A 16,189-nucleotide genomic window follows, 5' to 3' on the forward strand; every position below is an offset into this window, starting at 1 on the left:
ATATTTCAATAGTAGGTAGTTCGGTATCTTGTCTGTCCTGTAAAATCCTGAACAGTGTGATAAAAAATGTATAAAATAAGATATATTTTTAACTTTTGTAACATTTTGTTATTTCTTGAATGAATAAATCTAGTTTTTGTGTGTGACCCATAGTGCCCCAGTGACAGACTCATGGTGCCGCGGGTACCATGGGTCATTTCTCAAAAAATGTTTTAATTTTTTTTCAAAAATTAATCAATATTTATCAAATATGTTAAATAAACTTTAAAATATACATTGTGCTTTAACTATTTAAAAAAAATGAGACGAAAAATCTTATATTTAAAGGTATACTTTTCAGAGTTTGAATTTTTATGGGTCATGGTGTCCCGGTCTCCCCTACATTTTTTTTTTTTTTTTTTTTTAATTGGTCGATACTCTTGGTTATCTGAATAATTAAAGCATTACAAAATAAAAGATATGAATTAATAAATCGTTTAGTTATTATTTATTTAACGCTTATATCTGAAGGAACTCAAGAGATTTTCGTCGCAAGTCAGGAGACGGTCATTATATTACAAAATCGCCGTCAAGTGGTCCAAAGGCCCCTAGGGCCCGGTCCGCGTCCCACACCGCTGATAAGGGATGAAGAAGGGATGCGGATCGGCCGTTAGCTCGGTAAGCGAGAGAAAGTCCAAATCGCGTGGGGTGCGGCGAAACTAGAGGAGAGCACAGCTATCGATCGATAGCGACGCCTGTGCAGTGAGCGAGCCCGTGTGCCATGCCACGATCGACGACCGTAGAGCCCAGGGGAAACAATCGCGTCGTCTCTTTGACATAGCTCTCGCGCTACGAGAGACGACGCGCGAGAACGGCGGAGCGTTGACAGTGGTTGTTGTTGTTCCCTTTCACGTGCTCTCCGTGCACCGGCGATCTCCGTGAGCAACCGTGTATGTCCCTCGCGTTCCTGGCGCGAAGGGGACATCGCATCTCCACCGAACTTCGGCTTGCGAGCCACGCAGCCCGGCTGACAGACACGCCGTTCGCGACGCGACGGCGGCATCCTCGGCGCGGCGATAAACGTCGTCATGTGGCTGACAGTGCGAGATACATTAGGTGCGCCGAGAGAGTGGTGAATATTCGTGCGTATTTATAGAACCGCGCCGGTTCTTCGCTCCGTTTTATCGGGGGTCTCCCATCGCCCGACGACGACGACGACGGGTTCGCTTTAATAATCGCGACGAGAATTAACCCCCGAAAAACAAAGCGCGATTCTAACGCAGTTGATATAAATTGCTGAACACATATATATTGTCTGCAGTCCCGCTTAATTAGCGCAACTACGTAACGCGTAGTTACGCGTAGTTGCGCTACCATAACAGTTAGTTTATGATTATGCCTAGTCTGCAGGAAACCACCGTGGAGGCAAGTCAAGTGGAGTATAATTACCTGCATATTTCTATTAATGAGGACAGGCTCGCAAAAAAATTATCGCGTAATGGAGAAATTGATTTTAAAATAGAAAATTTTTAAAAATAAATAGTTTTTAAAAAGCGTAAAATAACTCAGTATTAAATCGGGAAATATCAAGGAATGTGTGTATTTCGTTTTTAATATCTCTCACATTTGATGGAAAGTATATTATTTGACCACTGGTGCAAATATGAATAGTTCAAATAGTCATCATGATGAAAAGTTATTTCTTTCTCGTTCGTCAGAAATGACATTTTTTCCATAATTTTTTTTAAGTACGAAAACATCGAATAATTTAAAATTTTCAAGTTTGCATATAGCGCGTTCCAGTATGCTCCTTCATACATTATTCTTTTCTATACACAGTAGAACATTTCCATAGAACATTTCTAATAAGCATCGAAGGCTAGTAACTTTCTAAGTATCCTCAATCAAAGTTGATTCGAGAGAGATTCGCTGATAGAAATCATATGATAATTTATTCGATTTTCGCTGAGTGTCACGCGTGACACACTAAATGACCGCGAAAGTCGATATCTGATGGCTGATGAAGGCGCAGGTTCAAATATCAATCTTGAGAAAAGTTCTTGAACCTTGACTTCAAGAGAATACATAATTATCGATTACGTAGCTACATATGTTGATGCCTATATACATCAGTTGTAATACGATACTTAATTCTTAGCTAGCTCCGCGACTCAGAAATTGTTCTTTTCTATAATATAGAAAGGAGAGGAAAAAAGTTCACCCAGGTTATAGTTAATCGATTATGAGATAAAGATAGAAATAGATAGGCAGAGAAAGTGGGAGAAAGAGGGAGAGGAGAGAAGAATGATATAATAGTAAAATTCATACGTATGTTTACCATCAAGTTAAATGTTGACAATAAATCACAGAAAAAGGAGCATCGAGCCGCAACAAGGTGGAAGTGTTGTAAAATTTTAAATGAAGAAAACAAATTGACAAACGTTTCGGCCCCTTATGGGACCATCTTCAGTGTCAAATAACAATTAAGTCCAAATTTTGAAAAAGTTACACGTTACATACTCTTACACTAAAATTAACGCAACTAAATTGCGTTATTTGGACTTAATTGTTATTTGACACTGAAGATGGTCCCATAAGGGGCCGAAACGTTTGTCAATTTGTTTCCTTTATTAATATATAGAATTTTACAACACTTCCACTTTGTTGCGGCTCGATGCTCCTTTTTCTGTAATTTATTTTTAATCTTGTGAGTCTTTTTGATATATATTAAATATTGACAATTTTTAGAATTTTCTTGATATTCTTATGAAAAATTGAATTTAACGGCAGAGTCTTTAAAACATTTGTTGATTGGCAAAAAATTTACAAAAAATTCTGAGAAAAAGTCGTTATCTGTTGCACTTTTTCAAAATTATACATTAGATATTTTAATAAGTACAACTCAAATATCATTTTAAGAAAAATGAAGTCTATTCAATTTTACGTAATTAATAGACTTATTTCAATTGCACACGCGTGAAAGGTATACACGTAGAAAATAGAACGTTTTGCAACCAATGCACTTGAAAATTACTTATATATATTATATTTTAGATTTTGTTTAAAAAAATAAAAATTGAGATATATCGATACTTTTATTAGGTAATATTATGGTTTTAAAAAAAATTACTTAGTATAGATGTAAAGTATGCTTTCGCTTCCTTATAACATCGCGAGACGGAGTATACTTCACCACGCCTACGTAGTGACGGCGTTGCAAGCCGTTTAGCACCTTACCTGCACATTCCAGCTCTACAGATTAGATCAAGGACTCGTGATTAGATAATAGTTTCTCCATCTCTGCATTAATCCGCTACATGTGTGGTATCATATGTAATCCATAATATCTATTAACAGTCTCACCATAATTATCTTTCCAGCTAAAAATAAATTTACTTTTATATACTGCATATTTCATTAAAATAAAGCTATAATAATAGTATGCTGGCGTTCTACAAAAACTACATATTTCTAGCTGACACCTCTGTCTGGTCACTGCATATCAAATTATGACGTGGAAGCGAGAAACTGTGATTTCTATTTATAGTATATTTATATCGAAATTAATAATTTTATCGCACGTTTATTATATATCAAATCTAATTGATAAAAAAACTTGCAATATATATATGTGCCAATTTCCTTTTCAGCTTCTGACTTAATGAATGCTGCAATTAAGCAACACGATATAATTAGGTCAATTTTTATTGAGTATATGTACGCGAATTAAATTACACGGCCATTTATTGATGAACGAATATTTAAAAAAGGAGTCTTTGGTATATTTAATCTATTCTATCATATGAGAAAAGAAATCATTGTTCTCATTTGTACATGATATTAGAAAACGATTAATTAGGGTTTCTTCCTTCTAACGTTCTAATCAAACATGGCCGCCATAACAGAACGGAAGCCTTAAGTAACTTCTTGGAAAGGTTTCTGATTAAAAATTAATTTTTTCACATCCTGATTTTATCGTCTTTATCTCTAAGTTGTCGTCTGTGTATCATATATAGTTGTTACTCTGGAAACCGCGAAGAAGCGTCGGACGTTCGGCATGACGTAAAAGCTAGCTGCAGTTACGGCGGAAGAAATTGAAACGGTTGAAGCGCCGTGCGACAGAAAGGAAGACAAATAGATAGATAGAAAAAAAACGGACAAAGTGCAAAAATGTCCGAAAATGAAACGAAGTCGGCTTCGCCGATACCCGCGGTTATGTGCGCGCAATGCTGCAGCAACGACGACGGTGGTGACAATGACAGTGGCGGCGGGGGCGGCGGTGGAGGTGGCGATGGCAGTCAGACGACCATGCAATGCCCGGCTCTACAGGTCACCTCGCGGATGCTGCGCTCGCCGAGTCACGAGAGCGTCACCACCGATCTGTCGCTCTTCAGCGTGTCGTCGATCGCCAGCGATCTGCGCAGCGCCAACAGGTTGGTCACCTTCAAGTCCTACAGCGACGCGCAGCTCACCGGACGGGGGCCCTCGCCGAAACCGGACTCCCGACAGATTCAGGGCAACAGGTTCGTAGTACAATCGCTACCGTGCACGATGAAGAGATATGACTACTTCACATCGACTAATTACTTATTTATTACGTGCATTTCGCGCTAGGCCGGCGGACATTCCCGAGATTTTATGGTTCGAGGAGGAGAACGAACTGATCCGCAGTTGCGGTGTTCTATCGTCAGCATTGGGATTGCGTAAGAGCTTCAGCACAAGCGATGTATCGCAGCTTCCCAGCCCAGACGCGGCTGGGGCCGGTGGCCTACGAACGGCGGTATCCGCGCTGGCCCTCGACACTGCCCAGCGAAACACCCTGTTGCTGGAGCACGCCAGGCTCGATCACGCTTCGAGGTCCTGCAGCACCTGGGTCGCCGTAGGCGAGCCCGTGGCCAGCACGTCCCAACTTCCCAGCCCGCATGGAGGAGCCGCGCAGGAGCAACAGCCTCAGCAACAACAGCAAGCGCAGCAATCTTCTTCAAACGCTCAATCGGTGCCGCAGCTACCACCGCAACCACCGGCACCGCCGCCACCACCACCCGTGCCCTTCACTGGAGCGGATCTCGTCAGGTCCGTCAATAAGAAAGTCCGACAGAATTACATACGACGAAGGTTAGTAGACTCGAAGTCTTTCTTCTTTGCTCTGCCTATGTTCAAAATACGTGGACTTTTCAGATACAATTTTTTTGGAACGAGGAAAAAATAGGACGTTTGTATTTGTCTTTGTCTTTTGTTAGCTGCATAAAATGGAAATATATAATAAATTTTAATTCTTTTATCTAGAATAAGCTATATCCCAGGTAGCACCTATGCGTTTCAAAAACGTTTTACAAATGTTTCTTCGAAACGTTTCATAACGGTCTCAAATGTGAAATTTGACCAGAGACAGTACATAAAGTCTTAGGGCAAAAATTTGTCACTCGCTGTTCTATACATCATTGCAAGCCACATAAAAAATAAATAAATAAATGAATAATAAATATTGAAGTGAAATGAACTTTTAGTGAAGTAAATTAATTATTTAGTCGAAGAGCTGACGACACTTTTGGCCAAGTGATTTTGTAAAATATCCTGAGTGACCAATTAATTATTATCAATATCCGATAAAAATTGAGACTTATACCATGACTTGAAAATCTGTTTTTTTTTCTCACTTGCGTACTTCTAAACCCCCCAGGTACGGCCAGCCAGGTGTTCGGATTATCGAAAGAGAGTTGTCCACGCAGGTTAAAACGGAAAATTGTATTTTACAAAATCACTTGGCCAAAAGTGTCGTCAGCTCTTCGACAAAATAATTAGTTTACTTCACTTAAAAGTTAATTTCATTTGAATATTTATTATTCATTTATTTATTTATTTTTTATGTGGCTTGCAATGATGTATAGAACAGCGAGTGACAAATTTTTGCCGTAAGACTTTATGTACTGTCTCTGGTCAAATTTCACATTTGAGAATCTATTATAGATTCTCCGAACCCGAAAATAAACGTTTACTTTAACGTTTTTTCAAGTGGACATTTTAACCGTTATGAAACGTTTCGAAGAAACATTTGTAAAACGTTTTTGAAACGCATAGGTGCTACCTGGGATACTTTGATCATTCTTACCAAGTGTAAAAAAAAAATATGCATAAGTGTCTTTCCCCAATTTTAATGATTTTCCGATACTTTATAATATAAATAAAAAAATAAGAAATAATGCATCTTTCTGAGACATTTTTCCACCAGAGTGAGAACGGTCTCTTAAAAAAAAAAAACTTATCTAAATTTCATCGAAATTGGGGTACTTACGTATGTTGTAATCTAAGTGGGCTCAAAACGCATTTTGAAGTTATTAAGTCTCGCCGTTATAAGTTTCAGTATAAAAAAGGCAGGACTAGAGTGTCTCATTCATGTTTCATTAGGCTACTGACCACGTATCGCGCTTTGGAGCGCCTCTCGCAGAGTGAATTTAATCTAGACCAGCTAGAAGCGGCGGCTACCGCGGCGCAGAGCTCTCACGGAACCACTTTGCTGGTGCCCGGAACGACCGGCGGAGTTCCTGGTGCTTCCTTGATCGGGCGGAAGGAGCGAAATCACGCGTTGACGGTACGGGACGTCGAGAGGGAACGTGGGAATCAGCTGTCCAAGTATGAGAGGAACATGATGATCTTTAATTGGCTCCACACCTTGGACGACAGCGCGGTCGTAGACAGCGTCGAATAAGGGACAAGGAGACCTCTCCAGCATCTCCCCAGCAGTTCCGACAACGTGCGACCTACCGTGCCTAAGTCTCTTCCTCCTCGATATTACTTTATCGAAGACGCTTCGTTGATACCATATTGTCGCATTTCGAAGAACACCGCTAATATGTAAGACTTCTGATCTTGTTGTTAGCTATATTGAATTATGACATCTAAAGCGAAGAATTATATGAATCTTTCTCTTACACTGTTCACCGAAATAAATAAGTTTTTTTTTTCAAATGCTCCACACTCTCATTTGGTAAAACAAAACAAAATAATGCATAAAATGCATTTCCCTCTTAGTCCTTCTTCATTAATTCTCGTCTAGTGGATGCCGAGTTTATTCAGATCAATCTCTGCTGAATCATCAAAGATGTCTTTTACCCTTTATTTATTTTACCCTTCCCTCATGTTTAGATATCATGGGATGCATTTTAGACAGTCAGCAGAAAGATGAGTTGATATTCAACAGAGATAAGATACGTATTTGTCAGGCGAGAATTAATAAATAATTATGTAATTCAAGTTAAATGTACTCTCTATGTTTAAAAAAAAATAAGCCTCATAATTAAGATTATTAGGATTTACAGTTATCTTATGAATTGAAAAAAGAATTCGGTATAAACGTATTTTATCATCTTATAAACTTATTTTGTTGAATACAAATAATAGCATGTGTAAAAAGACTAATTTATTCTAATGTACATTGCGAGAATAAATCGCTACAATGAATGTGATGTATAGTATGATTTCATAAGCGTGGTCTATCGCGTGTGATGTCATAATCCAATATGGCTGCTATAATGAGCCAGGAGCTATAAGCTAAAGTAACTATCGCAAAAACATCCGTCCCTCCTCGTCCAGCGATTGGTGTCGCTTAACGAGTGTATCCGAAGCATTTCGTGTAAAGCGAAATCCCGTTCTATTGGCTACATATACAAAGGACTTATACGGGCGTTATAGCGATTTCGGTTGCTTAATTACTCCACACTGATGCGCACTAAAGGCATGTAATTATCTGACAAAGAAACATATATAAATATGTAACAATATAAATCAAAATATAAAAGACACGTATTCTTTTACAGGTGCGTTAAAGAGAAACATCCCCTTGAAAATGATCGACTTTTATGTTTATAAGCGTATATTGCTGAAACAGTAAATATGGAAAAACATTTTAAACAAAAGTTTTGTTTAAAACAAAAGTTCTGTTTTAAACAAAAGTTTTGTAGTTTTGAAAGCACACTATTTAAATATTTCAAATTTTTCGATAAAATGTAATATCTCTCGAAATATCCCACCGCCCATTATCGTTTTTGAGAATTCAACTCATTTTTATGACAAAATTAGAGCTTATTTAAAGATAAATTCAACAATACGTAAAAAATTCTAAAATTCTCAGAAACGATAGTGAGTGGCGAGACACTTGCACGTGTTTCTTTTTAAGTGTAAAAATATACGTATTTTAACTGATAAAATATCCAATGTATTATTATATTATTTAGAAGAACATATGTTGACTATTTCACGGTTAACATACTTATACTCTGCTGCTGTTGCAGAGTATATGTCGAATAAAATAGTCTTTATACGCATTAGTGTGGAATATTGAAGGCAACTAAATTGGTTATTAGAAACAAATTGAGGAATCGACTTGGAAATATCTCTAAGTGTAGTACGAGGAGTATACACTAGTACGTGTATACTTTTGGCATTCTAGTGATCAGCTGATTATAGAAATCTTTTATCTATAATATTTTATCCAAATAATTTATTGCTTAAATTAAGGAAATAACTTTTGAGATTAGAAATATTTCTACGATCTAATGATAACAACATGATCACAACGTTTCTGTGCGAGATTTCATGGAACTTTTTCGTAGAAACTTTCCTACAAGTCAGTATTCGTAAATTCAGTTTGCCAAGAGATTTAATAGGATGGATTTAGAGGCTGATTTTAATAAGCCGTAATTTAACAATTCAGTAATTCCGTAGCGAGCGTTTATATTGAAGGAAACCAATATATAAACTGAGAGAGTATACATCTTGCGTTAAGTACTTAGACACATATCGATAAGAAGTTTTTAATCAGCGGAGAGTATTCGAGAGGTACCAAGCTGTTGCTGGAACGACGAAATTTTAACAATAATTGTAGACTAAGAACCATACCGTTTTGCATTTCGAATTTGCAGTTAGCATGGATAATATCCGAAATCGAAAAGGATACCGTGTGTAAAGATTTAACGATGCGACACGCAATCCAAGGAAGCTATCTACTTGAGATATGAAGGATGATACGCGCGATTTAGCGTACTAGGACTTTTGTGATTGTACACCCGGTATGAAGACTAGTCGTTTGAAATTCCGTTTATTTTGAACGGTTATATGAAGAACTTGTTGGTGCCGGTGATAAATTTACTCAGAGTACATGCTAAAAGTATTTAATTCTATGAGTGTGTTCCTTATGAAAGTCTTAATTATCCAGTGTAAGCAGAAAATCCGGAACTATTGTACTTCCTGTCATGACTAATTAACGACAGATCACATCAGTATTATGCGCCGCAGCCCAGGGTGATACTAAAGTGTTTTTGGAATAGTAAATGGATGTGTGATCACTCACGCGCGCACGCGCGCGCGCACACACACACACACACACACACACACACACAATTAATGTGCTTTTATGTATATTAAATGTTTCCCCCCTTCCATATGTAATATCCGCTAACATCGCGATATTATCTGGTGCAGAACGTAATGGAGCAAATATAAGATTTATTAAGTATTCCATATCTATATATGCACAGACTTTGTTTTTGTAATTAAAGATAAGAAATATGAAAGTAAGAAGAAAGGTAAGGAAATTGCGACTGCCGGAGCCGGATCCTTCTTATTGATAATAGATATAAGAAAAGAAGAGAAGAACCCGAGCTTTGCAACCTTGTGCAATAATTTTTTTACCGAATGCCTAGAATGTGAAAAATTTATATTACTGGCAATATTTACGTTACAATCAATTTAAATGTTAATTTTAGAGTATATTAGAACAGGAAAAGTTGTATCTTAATTTTTTAAAAATTGAATTTTTAACATAAATCCAATTACTATTATAATAAATAAAAAATTAAACAATCCACTATATATATATATATATATATATAATTAAAAAGAACAAAGTGGAAACTCGTTTTTCTTTTGGGCCACATTCATTTTTATTAGTAGGAGATAGAGATAGCTACAAAGATGATCGATTATAGGCGAAATTTGAACAGTGAGTTTCAATGAAATATGCTTTTAATAGTATAATAAAAAAACTAGCAACAAAACAAAATAATTTATATAAATTTATTTAAAGCTTAATTATTCTTAAACTTAATAAGTTCTCAAGCTTTTAATATATTGTTTAAGTAGACGTAATTTTTTTACATTGTAGTTTATTTTCAACGATATATTCAACTTAATTCAAAACGGAATTCTGTTTATAATTTTACATATTCCCCATAATATAAAAAACTTTTGAAAAATTACATATATAGAAAATATACGTATCAAAATGCACGCGCACACACACATACACACACACACATAAAAAAGTATAGCAAATAAAATTAATTATAGCATTCTGAATTCTAATACAAATTATACATTATTTATATATCATGAGCTTGAAAGTATGCTCTTATTGAATGCAATCAAAATTCTTGAATATATATAGCGTTAAATATCCCTTAAAAAAATACTCGTGTCTAAATCAGAAATGTGATTCATATATGTGATAAATATATTGAAAAGCAGAAATAATAATTTCTGAAAATTTATATATATATATATTAATATATTTTTTTTATAAAAAGGATAATCTTATTTTACATTTGAATAAGTGCCTGAATTTTTACTTCTCAAGAAGATATCCTTTTTTAGATTATTTCTAATTTATATCATTTTACTTTTATTTACAACCTTTTTTGATTTAAAATAATCTGAGAAATAAATCTGAAATAAAATTTCTCTCTATGCAGATGCAAACGCATGCGTAACCGTGTGAATAATATTGCTCTTTAGCTATTTAAACGCAAGTTTCTTTTTTAAGGTACTAACCCAATTTAACAAATTTTAAAGTAATTGGATAAGAAAATATTTCACTCGTGAAATCACTTTAATGGACAAGTGGAATTATAAAAAGATTAGTGATACAGTTAATAATCAAGGATTACAATAAGATCCAACTAAGAAGTACACTTTAGAGCAGACCTTGCCTTTTGAGATCTTCATACGTTTTACGATTTACTACATTGCCAAGCGAATCTTCGAATTCCTCTTCCTGCTCTGGTTGCCAACGTTCGGCTTGTTTCTGCGCCTTGAGTTTTTCCCACAGAGCAAGAGCGTCTTCGATCTGAGTGACATTAGCAAAGTGCGCTGTATTCGGTATGCCAAGACAACGCATGCCGTGCGCGTGCCTCCATTCCGCGAAGTGTCTCTGGAATGCTTTCGGGCCTTTATAAGTAAAGTTTCCACAAATCTCGCAGTTGTAACTGATATTTAAACCGTGCAGCTTGTACAACCAGTAAGGTATGGGCTTTCCGTCCCAGCCCAAAGGTAAATTCTTCGGATTATACGGGACCTCATTATCGTCCTCTTCTTCCGATTCGCTCGCGCTTGCTTCTGCATCAGAGTCTCCCCTTTCACCCTCGGTTCTCGCCTGTTTCCTCTGTACGTTTTCCTTCGTAGCCAGTCGTTGACTAGACACTAATTCAGCGAGCTTGTATACGTGAGCTTCGAGTCGTGCAATCTCCTTTTGCTTCTCGGAATCCTTGCTCTTAGCTGACTTCCCCTTTCGATTCTTGGCTAATAGGTTGGGATCTAGGGAAGCTTCACCTTTTGTACTGAAAAGTCTTTGCGCTCGTTCCTCGAGAGTACCTCCGCACTTGAGGCCTAATGCCATCAAAGCCGATTTTAATCTGTCTAAACCGAGAGACGCTAATTCTTCCCACGACGAGAACGCAGACAGCTCCAAATGTGCCCCTACGTGAGTCAGAGCGCTTCCAGTTTCTTTAGGCCAACCAGGGAAGGTATTTTTCTCCCACTGAGCTTGAAAATCCTTGTTGGCTTCTTCAACCTCTGTGCTTATATCGAGCAGAGGCCTCATTCTGTTCAGATATTCTGTTAGATACCCTAAAAGGGACTCGACATACCTCTGATACTCTGCGTTCTTTCTCTCTCTAGGAATGTCGAATAAGTGATCAAAAGTCGACAGGTAAGTTATATAATCTATCTTCTCTATCCCTTTAAGATTGATGAATTTTTGATAACACTCGTGAAGATCCAGGTATTTTCCATAACCCTCCTCATCTGTGAACTCGACGAGATTGGACAGTTCTTCGGTCGGATTTTCTCTCATCTTGGCCAACTCCTCAAATTCGACGGACATGGGAACGCTGATCTCGTTAGGATGTCGGCGATAGAATTCTTTTATAGACTTTAAACGCGAATAAAATTCTGAGAATTCATTTGGGCCAGAAAGTGCTTGAACCTGCAAACGATAAACCATGAGATAGAACATATGAAACTCATGAAATGTTAGAAAGGTTAGAATCATTAAAGACATTGTTTTTAATTTATACCTAAAATCTTATATTAACATACCTCTTCTTTTCTCTGTCCGTCCTTGTCCTCATACAAATCCTGCAAATGCATCGTACTGTCCATGAACTGATCCAGCAACATTTTCAAGCGATGCTCCGAATTGATGGTCTCGCGATGTCCCGCTTTTTTGTGCAACATCTCCTTCACCATCGCATCCATCAGCCGCTCCCTTTCTTCGTGATAACGTCGTTGTTGTTCCAATATTGTCTCCATCTCTGGTTTTAAACTCAATTTACTTTGATATATCAACTCAACTCAAAAACACGCTAAGTCAAGACTTCTTCTTTCAACAATAAAGGCCCCCTAACCCCCTAACGTCAGTGCTGCGATTTCGAGCTCGCGGCGCGCACGTCGCAGTCGCGCAGTCGCCGCACGCCAGCGGATTTCCCTCTCCACTACGCATACAGGGCTGCGTTCAAAAACTTCACTCGGGTGCACACCAGTGTCATTCTGTCCTTTTTCAATTTTTAGTACCTAACAAAGATAGAACGACGCGATGTGCACTCGAGTAAAGTTTTCGAACGCACCCCAGCGCCAGAGAATATCACTCGCTCCTTGTCGCTCTCACTTAGCTCGCGCGATACGAGACGATAAATGCATGACAATTTTACTAATACGTTTACGCGAGCGTTACTTCTGTAGTACTTACGATAATTCCTTCGCGTAAACAAGATTTTTTTTCGCGCGTAAACGGGATTTTGTAGTAACTTACGATAACTTACTCCGCGTAAACGATCGAGTGAATTATCATAACATAAAGTTTATATTACAGAAGTAACGCTCGCGTAAACGTAGTAATTGTCATTTTTTATTAATTTTGTAATGCTTTATTTTTCATTCTAATACACCTATTCTGTAAATGTTAACGACATCATTTCGTGCTTTGCAGGTATGTAACATTGTAGCAAAGCACGTAAAATATCGTTAGTGTGTACTGACACGTATTATGGAACTTTTCGGAATGGATTCCTGTCAAAATTACGCACTGTTTTCCCTAAAAACATAATAGAAATGCATCAGAAAATAATAATTCCGATCGGAATTTATTTCAAAAAGTTTCCTGAGAGAGGCCTGAGAGAGGCTCCTAAAGCGGCCCGTATCAGACTACGGATTGGGATTGAGATTGGATTGAAATTTAAATCAATCAGAACAGAGAAAACTGATCTCAAGTTTAGTAAACTATGTTCTGATTGGTCAAATTTCAATCCAATCTCAATCCCAATTCGTAGTCTGATACGGGCATAGGCTCGCTATTTTACCGCTCGTGATTGGTTCCGCCATGGTGTTGCACATCCAATGAAAGTAAGGACCAGTCTGTCCAGACTCTTATAAAAAGGACTCTAGGGATAGAATATAAGTGAATAGTGCACTCCCTGGGCTGCGTTTCGAAAACTTTATTCGAGTGCGCACACCGCGTCATTATATTTTTGTTATTTACTAAAAGTTGAACAAGGACAGAACGACGCTGGTGTGCACCCAAGTAAAGTTTTCGAACGCAACCCTGAATGCAGCCCCGGTCATTAAAAAAAAAAAAAAAGAATATATCTTTTGGAGAAACGTTTTCATTGGTTACCTTTCACAGTACTTCATTTCCGATTCGTTTCTCCCTCGACAACCGTGGGATTCAACCCTAATTATTAAACTTTCCGCCACGTGTTCTCGTAACTTACACTTACACGTGCTACTTCTTCACCTGCTTCACCAGTCTTCCACTAGCTGCCGAGCTGCACTCGTGTTTGTGGTATATTTCGATCGCTCGTCGACGAAGATATCTTAATTATATTATTATAATCAAGGAGGATATTCTATATAAATATAGAAATTAAAACAAGGTACATATTTATTTTTAAATTAAGTTATACTACAAGAAAGTGTCATATACCCCAGTAAAACAGTACGTGGATCTACGTTATTGCTACGTGGATTCGACGTGAATTCGACGAAATTACACGTGATTCGACGTGGATGTGACGTTCCTGTTTTACTGAGGTATTGAATGGGTATTTTGAATTTTATCATTTAGATTTTTAAATACAGTGTGTTCGTCGTAAATCGCATTATATTTCCGCGTTGTGTGTGAATTAAACATTAAACCATTAGAATTGGAATAGTAGATATTAATATCGGATTTCAATTTTGAGATTTTAAAACCAGCCAATATAAAATAATTGTACAACATTTTACTTAAAATAATCCTAAGTTAACGCAGCTAGCACACACGTGTGCTACGATTTTTCATAATTCGCATGCGATCTAATAAATTGCTGGCAATGCATCATATAGTACGTAAAATTTATAATAATTTAATTACTATATCCATATGAGTTTGCACGAAAAATTGCAAAAAATAACATAAAATAAATTAATATCGAAACCAAGGCCATAACAGTTTTTAAATAATTTTAAAGAAATATTTAAACTGGACCATTCAAATTGGCTGAAATTAGCATGCTTAGATCACCGAGATATAAATTTAATGTACATATTAATTTTAGTGTGTGCATTATTACTGCCATATATAAGCTACGTATATATAGGCCTGCTGTTCTTTCAGCTGAACTTGCACGCACAGTTCATATCTTCTTCTTTTTCTTTCCAACGTGAAAAGAAAGAGAGGAAAGATGAATCGTGCAAGAAGTTTAGCTTAAAAGAAGCCTTTTGTAATACTCCATTGAGATGGAACATTATAGAAAAGTATGGAACAGGCATTGCGAAATGCGACGCAGTATAATATTGTACATACATGTATGCAGTAGGGATCGTCATGACCGCCGCCATTTTCTCTGTAGGATAGGGGGTTATAAGAGAGAAAGAGAGAGAAGTATTTTTCTCTTTGGGCCTATAAGCAGAATAGCTGTCTTGGCAGTGTTTTATGCCTTTAAGTCTTAGGCGGTCTTAGGGCCTAAGCAGAATAGCTGTCTTGGCAGTGTTTTATGTCTTAAGTCTTTGTCTTATGTAACGCACAATACTGTACGCCATTCTGCTTAGCTTAGGCCCTTTGTCATACATACAAGCCGCCATATTCTCTATATATAGTCTCTGATGTAGGATATACCAATCATGTGCACTGGAAATTGACGACCACTAAAAAAGTTCAGTGTTTCTACTGTATTGTAAGGCCATTGCACATAACAAAGTTAGTTTTAATCGTAAGGCCGTAAGAAAATAGACCAATCACACTTGATTATTTTTCAAGCGCGAGGAGAATAATCGACTGTGCTTGGTTTATTTTTTTACAGCCTTAAGATTATGACTAAAACTTTATTACGTGCAATGGCTTTTATTATACTGTGATTATGCGTTGTATATTTTTGACTAACATATATATTTTTTAATTCATCAAGTTATTGTAATCACTCATATTTAATTATTCATTTTATAATAATTATTTATATTTCAGTTAAAAGAACAGAGCTAATTTCAATGTCCTATTAATTAAGATTACTATCTAAAATTAGTATAAATTTTATTATAATACACACAAAATCATCTTTACTTTCTAATAAATATAAAAACATAAAATTCACTCGTTACTAATTTTAAGAATTATTGTTCATTATTGTTAAATGCCATTTTTTAAATATTTTGATTATACTATACGTGCTAATTATTGTTTGGCTTACAAATAGCGTTTGTATGATACAAATAAAAATAATGTTACTTTCAGTTTGTTAGCATGCTGACAGCATAAAAGCAAGCAAGAACTCACAATTAGATATACATTTTACAGTATATATATATAATTGTAATAAATATATTATATTACAATATAGCATTTTAACATACCTATGCTAAGAACAACTCAAGATTATTACACTCCGTATCTTTAATTTTTTTTTAG

At 36.6% G+C, this 16,189-nt stretch overlaps 2 protein-coding genes across 6 annotated transcripts; one reads left to right on the forward strand and one right to left on the reverse strand.

The window, feature by feature from the left end:
- The first annotated feature begins 683 nt into the window (after positions 1–683).
- On the forward strand, positions 684–9,497 carry LOC112465006. 5 transcript variants are annotated; one of them, XM_025032350.1, is made up of 4 exons: positions 684–1,413; positions 3,996–4,502; positions 4,594–5,094; positions 6,385–9,497. In XM_025032350.1, exons 2-4 carry the CDS (start codon positions 4,150–4,152, stop codon positions 6,683–6,685), a joined length of 1,155 nt encoding a protein of 384 aa, XP_024888118.1. In that variant the 5' UTR covers positions 684–1,413; positions 3,996–4,149; the 3' UTR covers positions 6,686–9,497. The 5 variants fall into 5 exon arrangements, with proteins under 5 accessions (XP_024888118.1, XP_024888120.1, XP_024888119.1 ...); XM_025032352.1 differs by having other exon boundaries at positions 684–1,121; XM_025032351.1 differs by having other exon boundaries at positions 684–1,111.
- A 1,345-nt stretch (positions 9,498–10,842) lies between these two features.
- LOC112465005 (splicing factor 3A subunit 3) lies at positions 10,843–12,689 on the reverse strand. The gene is made up of 2 exons (XM_025032348.1): positions 12,349–12,689; positions 10,843–12,235 (listed from the first exon to the last, which is right to left on the reverse strand). Exons 1-2 carry the CDS (start codon positions 12,559–12,561, stop codon positions 10,946–10,948), a joined length of 1,503 nt encoding a protein of 500 aa, XP_024888116.1. The 5' UTR covers positions 12,562–12,689; the 3' UTR covers positions 10,843–10,945.
- Between the last annotated feature and the right edge of the window lie 3,500 nt (positions 12,690–16,189).

This window comes from Temnothorax curvispinosus, unplaced genomic scaffold (assembly GCF_003070985.1).
Source record: "Temnothorax curvispinosus isolate PA1 unplaced genomic scaffold, ASM307098v1 QBEX01014798.1, whole genome shotgun sequence".
Lineage (NCBI taxonomy): Eukaryota > Metazoa > Arthropoda > Insecta > Hymenoptera > Formicidae > Temnothorax > Temnothorax curvispinosus.